At 37.9% G+C, this 25,153-nt stretch overlaps 1 protein-coding gene across 1 annotated transcript in view; it reads left to right on the top strand.

Moving 5' to 3' along the window:
• The first annotated feature begins 5,673 nt into the window (after positions 1 to 5,673).
• The window catches only part of clul1 (clusterin-like 1 (retinal)), a 30,614-nt gene continuing 11,134 nt past the window's right edge, over positions 5,674 to 25,153 (top strand). The window contains exons 1-5 of the mRNA XM_039754174.1: positions 5,674 to 6,471; positions 11,282 to 11,417; positions 20,769 to 20,917; positions 22,462 to 22,632; positions 23,897 to 24,332. Coding sequence (XP_039610108.1) covers positions 11,315 to 11,417; positions 20,769 to 20,917; positions 22,462 to 22,632; positions 23,897 to 24,332 — 859 coding nt within the window. The 5' untranslated portion in view covers positions 5,674 to 6,471; positions 11,282 to 11,314. The remainder of the gene's footprint in view (positions 6,472 to 11,281; positions 11,418 to 20,768; positions 20,918 to 22,461; positions 22,633 to 23,896; positions 24,333 to 25,153) is intronic.

Here is a 25,153-nt window from a genome sequence, read left to right as displayed (position 1 = left end):
TACCCCTATTCCTGTACAAATGGCAAAAAATGTCTATTGTGATGCTGCACTACAATGAGGACAAAACAGATCATTTACATCTTTGGCATTCACGCTCTTTAATGACAGAATAATTCATGCAAGACCTTTCAATGATTAACTAGTTCAAATTAAATTTATAGGCATGAAATGATAAGACAATCTGGGCTCCTGGAAGATTTTTTTATGAAAAGTCCCTTGCAAAAATGTGGCAGCACAATGGTTAGTGCTGCTGCCTGACAACTTTAGAGTTCTGTGCCCAGATCTCAGCCTGGGCATTGCATATGTGAGATTTATATGTCATCCCTGTGCCTGTGTGTTTTTTTTCTGGTATTTTTTCCTTCAACATTCCAAAAACATAATTCTTAGGTTAACTGGTTACTCTAAATTGGCCCCATGTGAGTGTGCCATGCAGTAGATTGGCACCTCTCCATTGGCACCTGAGGCCATTAGGACAGCATCAGTTCCACCAAACTCTGAACCAGATTAAGTGGTTTTGATATTGGAAAAATGAAAATATATTCTTATTCATTTTTTTTAACTCTGCATTGCTGCACGTGTTTTCTTTCTGTTTATTGTCCGACTTCCTTCTTCTTGTTACTGATATTTACTTCTCAAGCATATGACCACATTAATTTTCAACTGTTAAACTGTTGAGTTTACATTGATCTTCACCTAATGTTTAAGGCAATTTGGGATGCAATAAAAAGATGTCATATTTACATAATAAAATGAAATGTGTCATCTGACACAACTAATGGGTGGCGCTAATCTCTGAGAGCATGGAAATAGAAGCATTAATAAATACTATACTGTGCCATGAGGCAAGGTGAACTGTCCAAAAACAATTCTTGGCTCATTGTAAACTGAAAGGTATTTTTTATTTTATTTTATTGACTTTATTGAAATCACACAACATTCCGTACAAATAGATCAATTTTACAAGAATAGGATTGAAACCAAATTAACCCCTACCCCTGAGAAAGAGAGCATGGGCAGCAGAATAAAACTTAAACCTAGTAAAATTAAGTATATAGATAAATTAATAAGTGAATATAGATGAATGGAGAAGAAAAAGAAAAGAAAGAATAGTGAGAGAATATGCTTCCTCAGTGCTTTAAAAGCTTATTCTAAAATATTATTGATTAGATCCTGCCAGGTTTTGAAAAATTTCTGCACAGATCCTCTAAGTGAGATTTTTTTTTCCAGGTTCAAATAATATAAAACATCAGTTACCCACTGACTTAAAAGAGGAGCGTTAGGATTCTTCCAGTTGAGCAAGGTAAGTCTACATGCCAATAGTGTAGTAAAGGCAATCACAGTTTGTTTGTCCTTCTCCACTTTAAGCCCATCTGGAAGAACACCAAACATAGCTGTTAATGGGTTAGGAGGGATTGTAACACCAAGGCTGTCTGAAAGGCACTTAAAAATTTGGTCCAGAATGATGTTAATTTGGTGCAGGCCCAAAACATGTGGCCTAGTGAGGCTGGAGCTTGATTGCTGTGTTCGCAGGTTGGATCTTGCCCTGGAAACATTTTGGACAATTTTAAGCGAGACAAATGTGCCCGATATATAATTTAGAGTTGAATAATTGTATGCTTTGCGCATATGGAGCTCGAGGGAATTCTCTGCATTGCTGCCTTCCACTCCTTTTCTGATATGTTGAGTAAGAGATCCTTTTCCCAGTGTCCTCTTGGATCTTTGAAAGGGAGGGAGTGTAGAATGGTTTTATATATTGCAGAAATACTGTCTGAGTCCTTGAAACTGATTAACATGTTTTCCAGCACAGAGGAAGGTGGGAGGTGAGGAAAATCGGGTAGATTCTATTTAATAAAGTTTCTAATTTGAAGATAGTGAAAGAAATGTGTTGCTGGAAAGTTAAATTTAGAATGTAATTGTTTATAGGATGCAAAGATGTGATTTAATCCCAAATGTTTTACAGACATTCAAAACTGCATATGTCTGTGAGGGTTAAAAAAGGTGGTTCTCGTGCAGAGGTGCCACCGATAAAAGATTCTCTATCTTAAAATGCTTCCTACATTGGTTCCATATTCTGAGTGTGTGAAGCACTATTGGGTTATTAATATATTGGCGATAATTTGCATTTATTGGGGCACAAAGCAAGGAATATAAAGAGAAACTGCAGGATTTTATTTATATTGCAGACCAAGCCTGTATGTATTCATCTATTTGTGTCAATGTCCAGGTTTTTATATGTTGTATGTTTGCTGCCCAGTAATAAAACTGAAGGTTATGAAAGGTGTTTTAACTTAGGAGTATTAGAAGGTATTTTAAAGACTCCATGTCTAAGTGGAAGAGAATTTTATAACATGATGAGAAACTGATTTTTCTTTTCTCAGCATTGTGTTTTATGAATGCAAACATAATGCTGCTCATCATCCTAACAGTACCTACTCTGCCATAAAGCATAATGGTGCCATCATGAGGCCATGGAGATGTTTCTCCGTGTCAGGGTCTGAAAACTTGATTTTAATGCACAAAGTACTGAAAAATCTGGACTAAAACCTGCTGCACTCTGCAAGATATTTTGGGTTTGGCTTAAAAGTTACTTTACAGCAGGATGTATCAATATATTTTTAGAGTCAATTTAGTGTGGGCTTGACAAAAAAGCAGTGGCCTAGTTAAGGTCCCAATTTAATAATATGTGTCAAGAGTACAAAATTGCACTACCTGTACAAAGAACACAATCAGTCGGTCATTCCCATTTGCTTATTTTTCCTGATGTCCATTAAGGTTGGAGCTTGGAATAGCATCTCGATGTAGACAAGAGACTTAAACATGGTCAGTGACAGACCTTTGTCATTTCAGTGTGAATTGCTTGAGGTACCAAAACAGGAATTTCCTTAGTGTGATCACCTAACAAGAAATACTAGATGGCTTCAGAACCAAGCAGGCAAAAACATCGTAATTTGTGCTTGTATCCTATAACTTTTGATTGTGAGGAGTGAAATTTATCAGAGAAAATTTGAACTTCAGTATTCACACTTGAAGTATCACAAGAATATTAACAATTGATCAGGACTCACTTATAAACAGATCTCAATTTCTGTTCAGTCTTGTGTGTAAGTGGTACCCTAGAAGTACATACCCTATGATATCCATGACCCACTTGAGGACTCTGCTATCATATATATGGTTATTTTAATTTTAGTGTGGCACAGTGATGCTGTTGTTAGCATTGTTGCCTCACAGATCCAACACCTTGAGTATGAATGTCTTGATGTCTTGTGGAGACTTCACACTCTCTCCATATCTCTGTGGGATTCTCATTACATCTTCAAAGATGTATAGTACTGTGCAAAAGTCTTAGGCACTATATATCAAGGGTGTCCAGCTCTGGTCCTGGTGGGCGGCAGTGGCTACAGGTTTTCATTCTAACTGTCTTCTTAATTAGTGAGCCATTTTTGCTGCTGATTAACTTATAGTGCCTTAGTTTTAATCAACTTGACTCAGGCCACTTAGTTGTTTCTTTTTCCTTAATGAGCAGCCAAAAAATAATGAGACACAAAACAAGCCGCCACTTGACCAGCTAACCTGAAAATAAAGGAGGGTGAATGTCTCAGTCATGCTGGTCTGCTCAGTTCACCAAAACATCTTGACGCTGGTCTTAGAAAAAAATCAGTAAATCAACAGTCTGCTGTGGCAGAATGAGAGCCGCAACAAGTCATTATATTCAATAACGGCTTTAATTAACAGCAAGAATTGGTTTCTCATTAAGAAACTGGTTGGAGTGAAATTGGCTGGAAGTTTGATGTTCCAGTTTAGCTGGCCATCTGTTGGCTCGTTTCACATCTCATTTCTGTTTGGCTGCAAGTGAAGAAACAAATCAATTCAGGGGACCGAATCCTTAAAAACAAGGATATTAAAATGAAGGGAAAAGGAGTTAATTAGCAGTGAGAACTGCTCATTGATTAGGAAAAGAGTTAGAATGAAAAACTGCAGCCACTGTGGCTAACCAGGACTGGAGTTGAACAGCTATGCTTTAGATAGTTCACAAAAATAATTTTCTTAGACACTTAGACAGTGTATCAATAAAAAGAGCATATGCTAGAGTTCCAAACTTTCCTTTCACAAAAAGCAAAGCAACAAAACAAGATATCTGAATATCCTTAAAGAAATACATTTAAATAATAGACCATTTTACAGTTAAAAAACACAAAACCTTTGTAGGTATGAAGCACAATGTTTGATTAAGTAAATATAACAAACAGGTGCTAATGATCAAAGACACTAGGTGGAACCAAAGTTATTAACTGAAAAAGAAAAAGCCGTGAAGACGGAATAAAACTGGACAAGAGACTGACATACTGAAAAGGTGAGGTAGATGTAGCAGTGCAGATTTTACACCACGGCAAAAGTGAACACAGCAACATGACACAAAATTCTCCCAAGCATGAATTTCATGGAAAAGAGGTGTTTTCAGATGTGCTGTCCAAGCTCTTTTGCAGAAGCAAAAACGAATGGGCAAGGCTGAGGACTGGAAACACAATGGTCAACCATGGAAACTGAGTGCAGTAAATGAGAAATAAATCAAACTTACTTCCCTTCAAAATCTGAAGATGTCCAATTGGCTCAGAACCACTGAGACCCTGGTACACCCATCTAAGTCTTATCAAACCTGGTCTTCATTGAAGAGCTGTGACCAAATGGTCATTCCTCCGCTGTGTATAATATAAATATCTCATCAACAATACACACAACAACACAAGTACTGGAGTGCAGAAAAATGACAGCAGATGTTCTGGACTGATGACTCAAAATTTGAGATTTTTGGCTTTAACAGAAAGAAGGTTATCTAACTGAAGGGGTGGAGAATGGTACATGGCAGGCAACAGTGAAGCATGGTGAAGGCTCCCTGCTAGTTTGGGGCTGCATTTTCACAAACGGAGTTAGTCATGGCTCACAACTGAGATGTACAGGCAGATTTTTATCCATTATTCAGTATCATCAGGGAGGTATCAGATCGGCCCCATATTAATTCTGCAGTATGACAACAACTCAAAAAAGCACAGCCAAAATAGTAAAATCTATTTGCTGTAGAGGATCTGATGGTATGACCCCCAAAAATCCTTGATCTCAAAATCATCGACCTATGAGGTTGCTTGCAGAGGATGAGTAGACAGACAAAATCCGCAGTGAAAGTATGGCAGGTTCTCTAAGATGTTTGGAACAGTGAGTGAAGGTGAGTACCTTCAGAAACTGCATGCAAAATGCTGGTCACCCCCACTATGTTCTTATGTTTACTGAACGTGTATTGAGTAGAGAAAACTATTTATGGCATTCTTTTTAAAAACATTCCCACTTTACAGGACCTTTTCACCAGCGCCTAAGCCTTTGCGCAGTGCTGGTCATGATAAGTGATGTGTTTCCTCTGAACTGGCCCGTGTGCCCGTGAGTGTGCCCTCTGATACAAAATAACGGTTGGAATGTTACGGCAAAGCGTGGAGTACTGAGACAGCAGTGCTTGTCTTTAGTTAAATCCACAGTTCCGGGTCTGATTATTTCGTCAGCGTAATGACATGCTGAGTTGGCTTCAGGTTCTCTGCCAAGTTCAAGTCTCCATGTGCTACAAATGATGGATAGAAAGCGATGTCTCTGGTAATTCCCGAATCTACCAGTTTCAGTGCCGCGTAGCCTACGGTGCGAACATCGGACAACTAACGGGTCGAAAATGCACCGTTGAACGCTTTGCAGAGCTCTCAATGTAAATGATAGCCTTAAAAATAAGAGCGAGTTTTTGTATAAGATTTTATTTTACATTCGCCTTGAGCGTTTGGCAAAAAAGTATATTGCTATCAACAACAAAAAAAACGGCATTATGTTTAATGAATTACACTGAATACTTTTGGTATGTAATAAAACATTAAAGTCGTACATTAATACAATCTCATCCCCACTTAATTTAATTCGTGGTCGTGGCGGAGAACGAGCCCATAAAACGGAGTGTGAAGCGGAAAAAGTCCCGCACTTCAAGCAAAACTGTGTGACATCAGGAAGAGAGCTAATAATACGTGCTGTACAAGACATACACAACCAGCAAATTTGAATGTCGCACGTGGCAAAATAATACTGCGAGAAGTTTTACACAAAATAAGATAAATATGTTTTAGCTATATTTCACAGGTTAATGCTGGTGAAATTACGTGGCCAGTGATTTCGTTTTACATAAACCAATGGCGCCCTCATTAGCCCACTCGTAGGATAAACGTTATTTGGAAGCAGATTAACTCCTGACATTGCATTTTACCTTCTCAGTAGTTGTAAACACGTTAATGAGCTTAACTTTGTAATCGTCAGTGCTATGAAAATAGAAATGCGGTTTAGAACAGCCAGTTTAACCGACCAGAGCTAAGACTACAAGAAGGGTCGCCGCCGAGCCTATCGGGTCAATCTGTAGCCGCGCAGGTCGTCGCTCTCGAGCTCAGGAATCGGGTAAGTTTGAATGATGTTTTGAATGTTATGACACTTCCCTCATATGGCTACTTATTCATTGTTAACAAATATAATGTATTTAAAAGTATTACGTAAATAACATTTACAATTCGAGAAGAAAATATTCCACATACATTAATGAGATTTCATGGCACACTTGCCACACAATTCTGTAGCACAGGATTAACATTTATGACTAACAGTAAATTTAAATAGTGTACCTGCACTGGCACAAAACAGTGTATACTTTTTAAAGCACTGAATCATTCTATTAATATAAAACGAGCAGAAGTTAGCTGATAGCGACTAAATTAGATAGATAGATAGATAGATAGATAGATAGATAGATAGATAGATAGATAGATAGATACTTTATTAATCCCATGGGTAAATTCACATAATCCAGCAGCAGTATACTGATACAAAAAACAAAAGTTAATTGCTAACTTTGACTTCATGGATCGTTTGGATCCTCCGAAGTTTCACTCCTTATCAGGAACTACACAGAACTTTGAAGGCATTGTTAAAAATGTAGCCAAAAAGTAATTTTTTATAATAAAATAACACGAGTCAGTTTCAGCTAATAATTATGTAACGCCTAAGTTAATATGACCAGAGGCTAAAGCAAAACTATGTTAGTGTCTTCTGTAACCTGACAGTATTTGAGTTGCAATGAAAACTGGTAGGATATTATCTATCTATCTATCTATCTATCTATCTAATGAAATAGTTTAATTTCCTGGAGGGCTGACTATCCTTAATTTTTGTTGTACTGTACTTTAGCGACATGGGTTGATTTATTTGTCAACATTTTACCTCCTACACTTAAGTGGAACACTATATTAATTTGCAAAATCATATATATAAACTGTTTGACCAACAAACTGTAAAATTAGCCATGGAATAATTCCAGAAGGTAAAAAATCCTGTCCGTTTTATGTTTTTCATTTTTGGAAAGCAAAGAAAATCCGAATTGGTAGCAAATGCTGAGAAAATGTAGGCATAACAAATGTATTTGTTTGAGGAGTCCAAAATTAGTGCACTAAATTAGTAAAGATATCATCAAACTCTGATAATTGAACAGTTTAGTGTAATTTTTCTCCCCAAAGACTTATCCAATCCTAGTTGCTTAAATGATCTTTGAGCAGATGAATAGCAAATCGTCATCAGTCAGTAAGAACTTGTGTAAAAAAATAATCCTATGATTAATACATAACCCTTTTACTGAACATACACACTGGTAGTTATCATAAAGGAATCAAGAATAAAATCAGTAGAAATGGTATACACATTGCCGTCTAGCTATTGCTTTTTTCCATGTATGAAATCTATGGTACTGTAGTGCAATGTATCCAAATATAAACTAGCAGAAAGGATATGATGTACTGTATGATGGATCTTAATAATGACTTCAGCATTATCTGAAATTTTCATGGCCATTATTTTTTTTTTATAGTGGATAGAGCTAAAGTAACTCATTACATTTTTTACATAGTGGTGCTGCTTATGTTGTAAACTGAAATATGTAGTTATTATATATACACTTATATGGCCAAAAGCATGGTAAGGGGACAACCCTTCAAATTATTGAATTCAAGGCTTTCAGCTGCACCGGTTGTTAATAGGTGCATAAATTCAAGTGCATACCCATACAGTCTCCATTGGCAGTACAATGGTACTGAAGAGCTCAGAGACCTCTAAACACGACACTATTATAGGATGCCCCGGTCAACTGTAAATGCTATTTTTGTGAAGTGGAAATGTCTGGGAGAAACAACTTCTCAGCTACAAAGTAGTTGATCATGCAAACAAAAAAGGACATGGAGAAACTCGAGTGGCCTGTACAGAGCACTGACCTCAATCCTAATGAGCACCTTTTTTGAAGAACTGGAACACAGATTGTGAGTCAGGTCTTCTTGTCCAACATCAGTACCTGACCTCACAAATCCTCTTTTGGTTGAATGGGTACAAATTCCCACAGGCAGACTTCAAATCTTTTGGAAAGCCTTACTAGAAGAGTGGTAGCTATCATTGCCACAGAGGAGGGACAACTCCATATTAACGGCTATAGGTTTGGAATGGGATGTCCAACAAGCTCATATAGGTGTGACAGTCAGGTATCCACAAAACCTTGGCCATATAATGCATGTTCCATGTGTTTTATTTAAAAAATGTATGTATACAGTAGGAATGTAAATAATATATCTAAACAACAGCTTTTGAGCATATTATTCTACTTTATTTACACAAGAAAACTACCAGTTCTATAAGCTGAATTTATATGTAAAAAGTAATTGCTATAATTCCAATTCAATTTCCAAAAACTTCAAGTCCAAATAAAGTTCATACAAAGCAAGAACTTTGCACAAATGTATGTAGTAGGTTTAATAAAAATGTTTCTGAAAAGTATAAAAATGGTTTATATATGTTTTGTAATTCTAAAATTTGTATAATTACATAATAGAATTCATTTTTTGATATCTAGTCTTACATATTTGCATGACATATGACACAGAGGCAGCATGGGGGTGCAGGGTTTAACACTCATTGTCTTGGGTTTGAATCTCACCCTGGTTGACGTTTGTGAGAAGTTTGCACATTCTCTTCATGTCTCTGTGTATACTGTCTAAATAGGTGTGGGCTACTCTGGTTTTACGCACATCCTTAGGTTAAATGGTGATTCCAAATTAGCTACATTTGTGAATGAAATGTATGACAGAGTGGCAAACTGTCTGGGGCTGATTCCTGCCTGGTGGCCAATGCTGCTGAGGCAGATGCTGACCTCCTGCAACCCAGAATAGGATTAAGCAGGATTATGAGTCATCTGATGTCATTTTAAACTTGAATGTAATCTTATATAGCACAACACATTTCTACACTAACTCTGAATCAGTATTCATCGTAACCATAGCAGGAATAGGAATAATATTTACTTGCAGATTGCAAATATATTTTGTATACATCACTTAAGAATATGCCCATTACTGTTGTAAGTTGTGCACATGCTATTCAGATCCCTGAAATTTCAATATCTTTTGCATGAGAATCGTTGAATGAATAAATAATAATAATAATGAATGTCCGCATAAAGAATTCTTTTTATAGAAGGATCAAATCACGTGAAAATCCAGCTCAATACTAAAAATATATTTTATCCTGTGAATTAATATATCTAATAGACACACAAGGTCCCCAGCATAGCATCAGCAACACACATTTAATGCAGTCTTCAATGAGATCTTCCAAACCTTTTGACAACAGAAGGGTCAAACTTTTAATGCAAGAAGCTTTTATAAGGGTATCAGTTTTGCTGTCATCTTTGGTTTTCACATCTATCTGAATTAGAGGAGATAGCTGTAGCTGTTTATGCAAGGTTATTTAGAGTTTTTCCTGTAGCTATTCCCATCAAGTTTAACTGTGTTTCTATTTTTATTACTTCAGTATCTCTGAAGGTGACCAGAAATGAACAATAAAATATTTATTTTTTGCACTTAGAATGGAGACATATAGATTCAAATATTTCTTTATGTGTCTTCCATAACAGTAGTGATCATTTTGATGGTTTATAGAGGCAATGAGAAGTCAAGCAAAATGACACCTTTTATTGGCTAAGTAAAAAGATTACAATATGCAAGCTTTCAAGGCAGGCTCCTTCTTCGGGCAAGATGTAATCATAACGGTTTATATATGTACCAGTAATGGCGAACTGTACGATGACGTGCAGTGAACACACTTGACTTGAGCATTCATAGTTTTCATACTCTTCCTCTGTCTCTGTTTAGCATTCGTTTGCTCAGAGGTTGATGCGCTTGCGGCATCCTGAGCAGTTCTTCTTTTCTCCACCCTAACGGCCCACTTCTGCCCTTCTTTAATCGGCATCTTTTCTCATTAAAACTGATTAATTCAGTGCTTGTGTTGCAATTACTTAGTACGTTTTCTTTAATTTTTCACTTAAGTCTTCAATCTGCCTCAAGAATGATTTAAGATATGAAGAGGTAGGGGAAGTGACAGCAAAGATGGTAGGGATGAGAGCGTCGCCCGTACGCATGTGCCACATGGCCACCCTGCTGCGCTCTGCCGAGAGTTGATTCTACAATAAAATAAAATAAAAATAAAAAGAGGAATCGTGTAATCGCGCCCATGGAGAGCGACACAGCTCACTGGATTTAAAACTGGCCCTTGTTTTTTGAAACCGCAGACCTGCTATACCACATGGATAGTGAGAGGTTCAATATCAGTGGCAAATAACTTTGATGACAAAGGGTTGCTTCAATTTTTTTCTGCATTCTACTGTATAGCAAAATATTTGCATTTCATATTTATACAAATAGATACTTTTGGTTTGGAGTATAATAGTTTAACTCATGCACACAATTTGGGTACTTTGTAAATAAATGCATTACTGATGTTTTGCCTATTTTTTCTACCTAACACTCTAGTTTGTCTTTAATGTAATCATGATTGTGTTATTTTTTTCTGTATGTGAATTGCTGGTTCATGTGGTGTACATTTTAACTACATTTAATCAGTCCTGTTTTGCTGAAAATGACTAATAAACAACCGATTCACTAGATATTATCATGACAGCAGGGAGAATGTTTGGCTGTTGGACAAAATTATCTGACCTGTCCAAGAGGATGGTAAGAAAGTTTGATATAATTGATAGGAACCTATAGGAAATGCCATTCTTATTAGATATAAATATCTCACAACTGTCACATAGTTTGGTAACTAGCAATCAGATAGAAACTAAAGAGCAAAAAGTGAAGTTAAAAGTAACAAAAAGTGCATTCTTTTTCTTTTCTCTCAGATGTTTTGAGCGGCTATTAGGAACCTGAGGAAAATGAAGTTACTCTTTACCATCATAGTTTACTTGACTTGGCTGGGTGCATCCTGGTTCATTCATGCTCAAAATGAAGACAACTTTGTTCAGGAAACTCTAAAACGTATGTATCATAAACCTTGAACTCTACACAATATAAATTCAACAGTTCCCTAAGGCACAAATAAAGCTACATACAGTACAGGCATCTATACTGTGAGCATTTCCAAATTTAAGCAAAAACTAAATAAGATACAATTTAGAGCCTCTCAATCTGCAGGAACCTTACATAATTTTAGATTTTTTTTTTAAGTTTATCTGGCTTTATGTGTACTGTGGCTGTAACTATGTAATCAGTAAATGCATTCATTTAAAATAATGTGTATTTTTCTATGTAAATACTGTACTATTAAATAATTAAAAGGCATACATATTTTCACATTTTTGTGGTAATCCAAGCTCTTGTTTTGGTATGTACAGTACCTTCTTGTGTAATTTTTTAACAAGGGCCTGCAAACTTTGTGTAGCTCAGGGTCTCATCAAGTATAAATTGAGAACTACCTGTACAATTGCTGCTGCTGTCTCCCAGCTTCCATTCTTCTTCAGGTTTATAGAAGGAAAAGGCTTAAATCCTCTCAGAATTCAGACTGCCACTTTGAATCTGATGGGGAGGGAAGCTAAGGTTCTTTTGTTAATCATTCACTTACCACAAATACTCATTTAATAAATTACTTACACAAGAATATTAACAGTGACAGTCAAGACCACTGATGTATAGCATATGTTATGTTGGTCTCATAAAGAAAAATGTGTGGATAGTGGTAAAAGGTATGTGTTGGACTATACCCAGAGTACTGGGATAAAAATCAGTACTGGTACTGGAGATTGTGGAGAGTTCAGTTCAGTTCAGTCTTATAAAATACACCTTCCACTTATAGCTCTAAATCACTTTACACAATACACCATGTCATCATATTTATAAACACAGTATAAAACTACTTGACAAAGAAATATAATATTGAACACAAAAAAATGACATACAGTATATGCCTGCATTATCAAACTTACTTAATTCAGCCAAGAATCAGAGGTTGTAGACATCCATCCATCCAGCCATCCTTTTACGCTTATCCGGGGTCGGGTTGCGGGGGTAGCAGCTTAAGCAGAGAGGCCCAGACTTCCCTCTCCCTGGCCACTTCTTCCAGTCCTTCCGGGAGAATCCCAAGGCGTTCCCAGGCCAGCCGGGAGACATAATCCCTCCAGTGTGTCCTGGGTCTTCCCCGGGGCCTCCTCCCGGTTGGACGTGCCCAGAACACCTCACCAAGGAGGCGTCCAGGAGGCATCCTGATCAGATGCCCGAGCCACCTCATCTGACTCCTCTCGATGTGGAGGAGCAGCGGCTCTACTCTGAGCCCCTCCCGGATGACTGAGCTTCTCACCCTATCTTTAAGGGAAAGCCCAGACACCCTGCGGAGGAAACTCATTTCAGCCGCTTGTATTCGCGATCTCGTTCTTTCGGTCACTACCCATAGCTCATGACCATAGGTGAGGGTAGGAACGTAGATCGACTGGTAAATTAGAGCTTTGCCTAACGGCTCAGCTCCTTTTTCACCACGACAGACCGATGCAGAGCCCACATCACTGCAGATGCCGCACCGATCCGCCTGTCAATCTCACGATCCATTCTTCTCTCACTCGTGAACAAGACCCCAAGATACTTGAACTCCTCCACTTGGGGCAGGATCTCACCCCCAACCCTGAGAGAGCACTCCACCCTTTTCCAGCTGAGGACCATGGTCTCGGATTTGGAGGTGCTGATTCTCATCCCAGCCGCTTCACACTCAGCTGCGAACTGCTCCAGAGAGAGCTGAAGATCACGGCCTGATGAAGCAAACAGGACAACATCATCTGCAAAAAGCAGTGACCCAATCCTGAGTCCACCAAACCGGACCCCTTCAACACCCTGGCTGCGCCTAGAAATTCTGTCCATAAAAGTTATGAACAGAATCGGTGACAAAGGGCAGCCCTGGCGGAGTCCAACTCTCACTGGAAACGGGCTCGACTTACTGCCGGCAATGCGGACCAAGCTCTGACACTGGTTGTACAGGGACCGAACAGCTCTTATCAGGGGGTCTGGTACCCCATACTCCCAGAGCACCCCCACAGGATTCCCCGAGGGACACGGTTGAACGCCTTTTCCAAGTCCACAAAACACATGTAGACTGGTTGGGCAAACTCCCATGCAACCTCCAGGATTCTGCTAAGGGTGTAGAGCTGGTCCACTGTTCCGCGACCAGGACGAAAACCACACTGTTCCTCCTGAATCCGAGGTTCGACTATCCGACGACCCTCCTCTCCAGAACCCCCGAATAGACTTTTCCAGGGAGGCTGAGGAGTGTGATCCCTCTGTAGTTGGAGCACACCCTCCGGTCCCCCTTTTTAAAGAGGGTGACCACCACCCTGGTCTGCTAATCCAGAGGCACTGTCCCCGATGTCCATGCGATGTTGCAGAAATGTGTCAACCAAGACAGTCCTACAACATCCAGAGCCTTAAGGAACTCCGGGCATATCTCATCCACCCCCGGGGCCCTGCCACCAAGGAGTTTTTTGATCATCTCAGTGACTTCAGTCCCAGAGATGGGAGAGCCCAGGTTCTGCTTCCTCATTGGAAGGCATGTTAGTGGGATTGAGGAGGTCTTCGAAGTACTCCCCCCACCGACCCAACGTCCCGAGTCGAGGTCAGCAGCGCACCATCCCCACCATATACGGTGTTGACACTGCACTGCTTCCCCCTCCTGAGACGCCAGACAGTGGGCAACAAAGCCCTTACTAAGCGTTTGGGTCTCCACCCAAAAACAGTGATAAACAGTGATAGACATAATCTCTAAAAGGAAAACAGCTGAACAGTACTCAACTATCTCAGAAGTGGCCAACCTACTCAAATTACTCACTGTTCAAGACTGATAGTCAGAAAGTCACTAGGCAATATGAGTTTCATGGGAGAGCAGCAAGGCAGAAATCATTGCTAACAAAAAAAAACATAAATTGTCACCTCTGAGGAAGTACTGGGATGATCCCCAAAACTTTTGGGAGGATGTTCTAAGGACAAAAGAGACCAAAGTGTAACTTTTTATATCACCTTGGTCCCATTATGTCTAGTGCAAATACAACACAGCACTCTCAAGTAGAAATATAAAAGTAACGGTCAAATATGGAGGTGTTGGTATGGTGTGAGAAATCTTTGCTACAATAGGACATGGGCAACATGGTATAACTGAATAAGCCATGAATTCAGCTCTGTATCACAATTTTTTTTAGGATAACCATCTCTGCGCTGTAAACATAGCTGGATCTTGCAGCAAGACGATGATTGAAAAACAGTAGCTGTCTACTTCAGAATGGCTTAAATGAAAAAAATTTAAGTTTTGTACTGGCCTAGTTAAGGTCCAAACCTTAAAACCCAAAACAGATTCTGTTGTACTTCATACTGAGGTACCTTTTTTTAATTTAAGCTGTTCTGCAAAAGGAGGTGAGCTAAAATTTTTCCACAATGATTAAAAAAATATGGAAACAATCAGCTATTAAGTATAAGGGTGCTAATTACTTATTCATGATGAGCTAGTTGGTGTTAGATAACTTTGTTCATTCAATAAATGAACTCAGTAAAATTGTTATTTGTTCACTCAATTGCTCTTTGTCCAATATTAGATTTTGGTTTAAAATCTGAAAACATAAAATCATCAAAGAGTTGCACTAACAGAGGAAATTATCAGATACATAGTTCACAACACAACACTGTAAGTGTATAGGTTTAAAAGATTCTGCTTTTAAGTTCCAATTGTCCTAATTTAACTGACTTTTCAGCCACACTATGATGTATGAAAATGATGAGTTGTAAATTTTCAATGCAGTCATTTTTCTTTGCTTGTTAATTAGAGTGGCATTCCTGTGCAAATTAAATTAGTTACTGACCTGTTTCTTTATTCTTCTTGGGAATCAATCTTATGTTCTTCTTTTGAAAGAATTCTTGTTGAGTGTGTCTTTCATCTGCAGACTGTAGTTCAAATAACTGCATTGTGTCTTCATGACCTGCTTTTTAAAAGCACTCCTTTGTTTAAAACATTCCTCAAAAGTTTAAGAATTCCAATGAGTAGTCATGGATGCAATTAAGGATCTGTCCAGCATAAGAACATATATTTCATCTTCGTTCACCCCTTTGGTGTCTGGCATTGCAAGCTGATTGGTTTTAAAAGGTCATATAGAAAAAAAAATGCAATACTAAGAACAAGTTGGAGAGAGAATATACACCAGTGGAATAAAATCCTTGATATACATCTTTTTATTCATTAAACAATGCTGATCCAATTTGATGCCACAAACTTAGTGATAAGTGGGAGAACAGATGATTAAATCAGACATGAGAATGAATGTCCAATTAGGAGATGGTGAACTCCGCCATGGACAAACCCAAGCACAGCTGAGAAAGGAGGAGGTTTGGGCATGGAGCTAGCTACCCCACCCTGTTAAATAAAACTTAGATACAAAAACGCCAACAAGAGTTCAACAGGACTCAGCTCTGGGAAGAGATGGGTCTTCAACAAGAAGATTTATGACACCATGTGATGAAAGCCTGATGTCTTGGGAAGTCACAAGACTGACAACCCTTCTTTTGACCAGGGCAGCCAATACTGGAACATGAGAACCATGTATTAGACAGGGAAGACTTTTCAAGTAGAGGTTGGAGATGAAAAACTACAAAGTTCACCCTGCTTGGAATCAGTGAGACCAAATGGACACAGTCTGGACAGAGTCTAACGAGACAAGATAATTTACTCCTGACATGAAATGGATAATATTCCCCACACTCAGGGAGTAGCACTGATGTCCAAAGTAGCTCAGAGAGCTCTTATAGGATGGGAAGCACATGGCAAAGGATCATCACAGCATCCATCCCAACCAAGAAGAAGAAGATCAACATGAATAATGTACAGTGCTATGTGCCTAACAACTGCAGTGAGTAGGCAGACAAAGACCTCAGACTGTAGTCCATCACTGAGAAGTACCCAGAGAAAGAGATGTTAACATCCTGTTGGAGGACATCAGTGCCAAGATCGAAAAAGACAACACTTAGTACAAAGACATCATAGGAGGCCATGGACTAAGGGACATGAACAAGAATGGTCAGAAGCTGGTAGATCCATGTGCACTGAACAACTTTGTTATTTGTGACAGCATTTTTACCCACAGGAATATCCACAAAGCCAATTGGGTATCGCCAGATCACATACGTGAGAACCAGATTGACCACATCTGCAACAGTGCAAAGTTCAGAAGATCAATGCAGGATGTGAGAGTAAAGAAAGGAACAGATGTGGCATCGGATCACCACCTCATTGTGGACAAGCTGAAGCTGAAGAAAAGCTAGATGACTGCACACACAACATGACCTAAGTATAACAGAGCTCTCTTGAGAGAGACTAGCAAGCTGGAAGAATTCAGAGCTGCACTCAGCAACAGGTTTCAAGTCCTACAACACCTGCTGGAAGAAGAAGAGGGTACCCTGGAGAATAAATGGAAAGAGATAAAGGATACAGTGTCATGTCAGGAAGTGCTTGGGCCCAAGAAATACCAGCATAAGGAGTGGATTTCAGTGGACAGCCTGTGCAAGATCCAAGAGAGGAAAGTGAAGAGGATAGTGTTCAACAATAGCCAGACAAGAGCAGAAGAAGAGAAGGCCAAGGTGCAAGCAGAGTATGCAGAAGCAATCAGGCAAGCAAAGAAAGAGGTCCATGGTGGACACCACACAAAGGCATTCGAAGTCAGGACCTACGTCAGACAAGGCTTCAGTTTAAAGCAACTGTGTTAATGTGCTGTCAAACTAATTTAAGTTAAAGTAACTAGAAACAGTTAAGTAAAGCTGAACATAATTGTTTTAAGTTAAAGTTAACTTTAGAACATTAGAACATTAGAACACTCTAGACGAGAACAGGCCATTCAGCCCAACAAAGCTCTCCAGTCCTATCCACTTATTTCTTCCAAGAAAAGTCGAGTTTTGAAAGTCCCTGACGTCTTACTGTCTACCACACTACTTGGTAGCTTATTCCAAGTGTCTATTGTTCTTTGTGTAAAGAAAAACTTCCTAATGTTTGTGCGAAATTTACTCTTAATAAGTTTCCAACTGTGTCCCTGTGTTCTTGATGAACTCATTTTAAAATAACAGTCTCGATCCACTGTACTAATTCCCTTCATAATTTTAAACACTTCAATCATGTCACCTCTCAATCTTCTTTTGCTTAAACTGTATAGGCTCAGCTCTTTTAATCTTTCCTCATAATTCAACCCCTGTAGCCCTGGAATCAGCCTAGTTGCTCTTCTCTGGATCTTTTCTAGTGCTGCTATGTCCTTTTTGTAGCCTGGAGACCAAAGCTGCACACAGTACTCAAGATGAGGCCTCACCAGTGCATTATAAAGGTTGAGCATAACCTCCTTGGACTTGTACTCCACACATCATGCTATATATCCTAACATTCTGTTAGCCTTCTTAATGGCTTCTGAACACTGTCGGGAAGTCGAGAGTTTAGAGTCCACTATGACTCCTAAATCCTTCTCATAAGCTGTCTACTCTCACCATTTCTCTTTCTACTGGTGATTGACTTGATCATGAAGACCACCACACTACAGAGAAGATGGGATACAGTGGACACATAGGACACAATTGGACAATTTGGATTTTGCTGATGACTTAGTACTATTTTCACACAACCAACAGCAGATGTAGGAGAAGACTAACAACATAACAACCACTCCTGTGCAAGTGGGACTTAGTATACACAAAGGCAAGAGCAAGTTCTCAAAATAAACTCAGTCAGCACCAACCCAGTCATAATGGATGGTGAAGCATTAGAGGAGGTGGATTCCTTTACTTACTTGGGCAGTGTCACTGACAAGCAGGGTGGTGCAGACACTGAAGTCAGCTCTCAAATCAGGCAAGCACAAGCAGCATTTGTGCAACTATAGAACATCTGGAGTTCCAAGGAACTTCCAGACAACACCAAAGTCAGGCTGTTCAACACCAACATTAAGACAGTCCTTTTACATGGAGCAGAGACATGGAGAACTACAGACGCCACCACCAAGAAAGTACAGGTTTTCATTAATAGCTGCCTGTTAAAGATTTTCTGCATTCACTGACACAGTCAGCAACAGTAACCTCTGGCAGAGGACAAACCAGATACCCATTGAAGAAGAAATCAAGAAATGGTGTTGAGGCTGGATAGGATACACCCTGTGAAATCCTGCAAGTAATATCACCAGACAAGACCTAACATGGAAAACTCAGGGAAAGCAGAAAAGAGGCCAACCAAAGAACAGCTGGTGCAAAGATTTGGAGGCAGATATCAAGACCATGAGGATCACCTGGAACCAGCTGGACAGAAAAGCCCAGGGCAGAGATGCTTGATGATCCCTTGTCAGTGGCCTATGCCCCAGGGGGGGTAGTAGGTGAAAGTAAGTAAATAAATAAGGAGACGATGAAGAACTGTAGCCAATGCAGCTCTCCATGACCACGCTTAATTCTCCCTATTCCAAAGAGTGTTTGCTCATGCTTATCAAACACAACAAAACTATTTTCTAATTTTATTCTGATTTTTGTTCTATATGTATTCTAATTTTATTCTAGTTTTAATTTTTTTACAATTTTATTATTGTATGGGTTGCACAGTTTCTTGTGATAGGATGTAAGTGACAAAATGAAAAGTGACAAAATTACTCAGTTACATGGCACATGCAATGATGCACCTTAATAGAAGGATGTCTGTGTGTTTGTATGGTTGCTATATTTATGTCATTCCAAAACATGGCACATCAAAAACATTTTTATAAAATGCATTGCATTTGTTAGTCAGTCAGTCAGTCATCACAGACATTATCACATTATCATTCTTTCACTATTTTAGTAGCAAAAGAAGAGTCAAGGAGGAGGTGAGGTGTATCAGGAATAGTAAAGGGGAATTAAAAATACAGACAGTGAAATAGCAGATGCTCTGTACTTGTATTTTTCTGAGGTCTTCACATGTGAAAAAGTGGATAACCTCCCAGCAGTAAAAGGGACTACAAAAGAGGTACTGAGTAATTTGAAAATTGTAGAAGGAGAAGTTACTGCTCAGATTGAATAGGCCAAAATCAAACAAATCACCAAGACTAGATAATGTATATCCTCAAGTTCTCAAGGAGGCTAGCAAGTACCTATATAAACCCTTGACACATATTTTTAGGAAGTCATTATGCACTGAAATTCCAAAGGACTGGAAAATGGTAAAAAGTACCTTTTTTATATAAAAAAGGTGATTGGGTAGATCCAACAAACTATAGGCCAGTAAGCTTAACATGCATTAGGTTCAGAAGAGGGAGGTTGTGTTTAGTAACATGCTGCAATTCTGTGAAGGACCACCAAAACATTTGATCAAAGCGGAATATATGGTATTATTTACTGTATCTTGACTTTCATAAAGCATTTGATTAGGTACCACATGAGAGTTTGGGCAACGAACTAAAAGAAGTGGGAGTTCAGGGTGTAGTGCGTAGATGGGTGCAAAATTGGCTCAGACACAGGAATCAAAGGGTTATAGTGCAAGGAACCCTATCATATTTGGCAGATGTTAAGGGTGGTGTTCCATCCAGGTCTGTGCTAGGGTAGCTGTTATTTTAAATATATATAAATGATTTGGATAGGATTATAAATAACAAGCTGGTTAAGTTTGCAGATGATTCCAAGCTAGGTTAATTGGCAGATAATCTAGAATCCACTGAATCATTACAAAGGGACTTGGACAGCATACAGGCTTGGACATATTTGTGGCAGATGAAATCTAATATAAGTTAATGTAAAATATTACACATAGAAAGTAAAAAATGTTAGATTTGAATACACAATGGGAGGTCTGAAAATTGAAAGTACATCTTATGAGAAGGATTTAGGAGTCATAGTGGCCTGTTCTTCTGTAGATTCTTCTAATATTCTGATAACAAAGAATTTACATGAAGAAATGTCTGTTGCTTGCCTGTGGTCTGACATATCATTGACTTTGGCCCATGGTGGTTTGAGAACCACAGTAACTTGTTCCTGCAGTACCAATTCTAATGTATTTTGGATTTTAATGATTTTCTGCATGCATCCTGTAATTTTTTTTCTTTCTCAGAGTGCCAATTTGCCTAGATATTTCATTCTAATTCACTCATTTAATTGCAGTGTAGAGCATTTAGACATACACTAGTCATAGGGCTACATGTGGATCTTGGACTTATCTTTAATTTAAAAATATGTTTTCCAAGCATCCATGATTAAAAGACAAAAACACATGCACACTGAAACAGATGAATGGACTGAAGAATACAATTATTTCCTGAGAGTGTGGGCCACATAAAGGTAAAAACAAAGAAAACAGATACATTGTTTTTTTTTTATTTTCTTCCTTAGAATTGTCCACTAGTGGAGAGAAATATGTAAACGAGGAACTGCAGCGAGCTTTATCTGGTGTAAAGCATATGAAGAAAGTTATAGATCAAAATGCAGAAAAGCATGAACATCTCATCATGTCATTGAAGCACAGCAGTGAAAAGAAGCAGGTAAAGCCATGGAGCATATGTATGTGTATTTATGTATGCACAATGTATAATGTTAAAAATGCAATAATACAGTACACGTTTTGTGACAGTTCCTGTTAGTTTGATATGACTCGCTTAATCTTATTCAAATAATTAAATAAATATCTACCCTTTTCAAAACATTTGGGCTCATCAGGTTAAGTCATAACAAACTTCCCTCTTACAAGTTTTCTACTCCTTTCATGATAATTGCCTTGAATTTCTCTCATCTTCTTTAATTACATTAAACAAGCTATTGCCAATAATTTCAAACTATTCCTCATCTGATAGCATTACACCAAGTACAATTTCATAATCAGAACCTGGGGACTCCACAATTAACCTTGTATTTCACCTTTAGCTGTTTTGTGAGAGACGAGACGAGACGAGACGAGATTAGATAGATAGATAGATAGATAGATAGATAGATAGATAGATACTAATACTTAATATGTTCCTAAGGGGAAATAAAAACCTTACTGAAGCTCAAGAAAATTAACAATATTAAAATAAATAACAGCCTCCCAAACACACATAAGATAGTAAGAGAGCTGCTAATGTTCTGACTTGGACAGGGCAAGGATGGTTGGAATATAAACTAGAATATACACTAGAGAAAATGGGAGCACCAGGGTTAGGCAAGAATGTAGGATGCTAATCAAGAGCAAATGGTTAAATGGACCAAATGAAAAGGCAATGGAGCAGTCTGAACAACGAAGTAAGGAGGTTAAAGAACAGAGAAACAAACAAACCAAGAGATGCCAGAAACAAAGCCATAGTATGAAGTATATAATGCACAAATATTGTACAATTATATTTCTAAATAGAAGGCAAAAATAAATATCTGTGCAGGGCTTAAACATAGCCAACATTACAGTATAGGAGAGTTCACCTATTTATATACAGTTAGTAAACAGCTTAACTGTGCTGTTCATTGTAGTTTTCCAACCACAATATCCTTTCTTGAGTGTTACCATGTCTCCTAAGCGTTAAGACTCACTGTAATGTCAATTTGTGGATGCATGCATATCACATACAGTATTTTGGATGTCATTTACAAATGGCCTCTTCTTTTGTTGGGTGGGAAACAAGATATGAGGATCCGTCAGTAGTGTTTTACTTTGGTCCTTTGTCATATTTTGTTATTGTGGCTGAAAACTGAGGTTCTTATTCCCATAAATTCAGAATAAATCTTCGTATTAGCATTTAATCAAAGGACATTTTTTAAGATTTGATATTCTATTGAGACAATGGAATGAAAGTCCATCCATCCATTATCCAACCCGCAATCTCCTAACTACAGGGTCACGAGGGTCTGATGGAATGAAAGTAATTTACAAATTTAAAAACTCTTACATATATCCTTTATAAATTTTGGAATGCACAACTCCCATTCCATTGTTTTATTTGTAGATGTATTATGCAAAATGTAGAGTGATTTATCATCACAGTCTCCTGCAATGAAGGATAGAAAAAGTCAAAATAACACATTGTCTTTCCCTAAGGCTTCTTTTTACTTATATTAGAGAGCACTTCAGCTTGCTAATGATGTTCAACAAAAGTTGCAAGAAGCAGAGGACCAGTGCAAGGAAGCCTTACAAAATTCTTGGGATGACTGCAAGCCTTGTCTTAAAGATACCTGCCAAACATTCTATACATCAAATTGTCGTAGAGGCTTTTTTTCATTTTCTGCCAAGGTAAGTGAGTTTAGGGTGGAGAAAATGACATTTTAAAGAATTGTAACTCTTTGCATCTCTAATGATATAAAATAAATATAAGTAACATGTCCAAATGCTTGTGTTAGATTTTTAACAGCTTATTTATGAGTAGGTCACAGAAAAGAGGGGTTTAGTTTTCATTGATTCAAGATGTACTTAGGGAACTGGTATAGGACAGCAAAATACATACAGTACATTTATGAAGGTCCCGCAACAAGAGTCCATACAGTATGTACCCACCATAGGTTAATATCCTGCTGGACTCAAATCTACAACCTTGCACTTATCAGTCGAGCAACCTGGCATGAAAACAAATGGCTTAGCTTCCTAGGCTAAAAAAGGTAAAACACAAAATCCTAGTTTGTGAAACTACAGCCACTCTTCTTTTGAGTGACACCCAATATCACAGACTTACTATATTTTTGCAGCCACAAAATTAAATAACATTATGAAAAAGTGCTTGCTAGTCTTAAATTTTTTCTATAGTAGTTCAAAGTTGGCAAGCACTTTATTAATGGTCGTCACAAGGACATCTCACGTGTCAGGATTTGCATTTTTTTGTCATTTCTTGTTTGAAAAAATGTTCTCATGTTTAGATTCATCATACCTTTTATGTTTAATGTTATATTTGTCTTCTGTCAGAATTTTGAATTACATTAAAGAAAAGTCCTGTCTTAGTTAAGAAATAAATAGTTGTTTCAAAGAATTTAAGGTTTATGACTTTGCTCCCTTACATCTATAAATTTAAATGTTCACTTTACCAGGCTGCAAAACAACACAGCATCTCTAGAGGCAACTCACAATTGTCAAATCTCTTGTATTCTTATAATTATAAGAAAATCCCCACACGTTATAACATAGCCTTCTGAAACCTGCATTATCTAGCTCAAGGTCATATGGGGCTGGTATCTATGCTTGTAGCATTGGGTGCAATTCTTTGTTAACATCTAGCTGTCTGTGCACATTTCTTAATAATTCTTCTTGGGACATTCCTTTTGTATAATTGTCAGCACAGAAAACTACGCAAATAGTTCAGTTAGTATTGATGTTTTATAATGCACAGAGTGTAGTATTTTTCAAACCCTGTTTTATTTTAAAAGCCTGTTTTTTTTCTTCATTTATTTATTAATATGAGAATTGTAGATTAGATGAAGTCTGTATTAATTATGCAGTATTTTAAGAAGAATAATCCTAGAACTGGCCCCTGTTTTCTTGAGTTCACTGACTCTAAATCCATTCACAGGTGGAGAATTTTTTTCAAGAGTTTTCACCGTTCCTTAGCACCTTTGACAACCAAGACATTTTAGTGAATCAGAATGAAGAAAGAGGCAATAACGAGCTGGCACATATGGAAGATTCTTTTAAAGAAATGGTTTCTGAAGTGAGCACATTGTTTGATAGAAGCGTGTCTCTCTTTTATAAGCTGCATGAAGAATTTGATCAGTCTTTTCAAGCTGCCTTTATTTCAGGCCTAAATGTGGAGGGTGCACAGAAGAAACAGATACCTCTTAATGATGTTGATTCTGCCCAGGGATTCCTTGAAGGTTTGACACTGAATAATGTGATGGAGTCTTTCTTTGATTTTGGAAAAGCAATTTTTGAAGAGTTTAGCTCTGTGGTTACAGAAGTGCTTGATGAATTTCATGATACTGTGACTGAAGAAGAAGAACACGAAGGAGGCAAGTTACTAGTGGGTTATGTTAAAATTATTTAGGAATCATATTTTGCCTAATGGAGAAGGCAAGTGAATTGTTATGAAGGGGTTAAAAAAAGAAACAAAGTCATTACGTTCAGCTAATGTCAAAAAACAAAATCAGTCCTATCTTTCAACAATATCCAAACAATAAACAAAAATCGTGGTCAAAAAAATGAAACTTAGAAGTCTATTATTCAAGGTCAAAAAATTCACAAAACACACACCAAGAGTTAGTTTTATCCATGCTTTGCATACCCAGGAAGTGAGTATTGCTGATCCTTATACTTTTGACACAATTATGTTCCAGGCTGCTACCTCAAAGATTTTTAATCTTTTTAACATGGGTTCATAACTAAAAATAAATGTTAGAAGTCAATTTGACAACCCAAAAAAGCCACACCGCTATATATATTTTCCCAAAAAGAGGCTGGAAAAATGATAAAACAAAAGCATTTCTTAAAAAAAAAAGCTTTATCTTGTAAGATGGATTTGTTAGTAGTTCATCTGTATAAATACTGTATTTCCAATTTAATATCAAATCTATATGGATGTGTGCTTTATCCATAATTTTCACCCAAACAGCACTGTACCTGATCCTCACTTTTCGCCTGGCAGGTGGTAAGTTCATACGGTGGCTGCACTTGGCTTCTTTGATTGAACATGTGAGATCCTTAACTTAGTGCCTTCCAATGCCATAAAACTCATACCTCATATCTTATAGAACAGTAGAATACCAGAACCATTTCGCTATCTCAAGCACCCAACAGAATTTTTTGGTATAACACCACTGCTATCAGCCACAGT

Source organism: Polypterus senegalus, chromosome 5 (genome assembly GCF_016835505.1).
Source record: "Polypterus senegalus isolate Bchr_013 chromosome 5, ASM1683550v1, whole genome shotgun sequence".
NCBI lineage: Eukaryota > Metazoa > Chordata > Cladistia > Polypteriformes > Polypteridae > Polypterus > Polypterus senegalus.
This window is presented reverse-complemented; position numbering and strand designations above follow the sequence as displayed.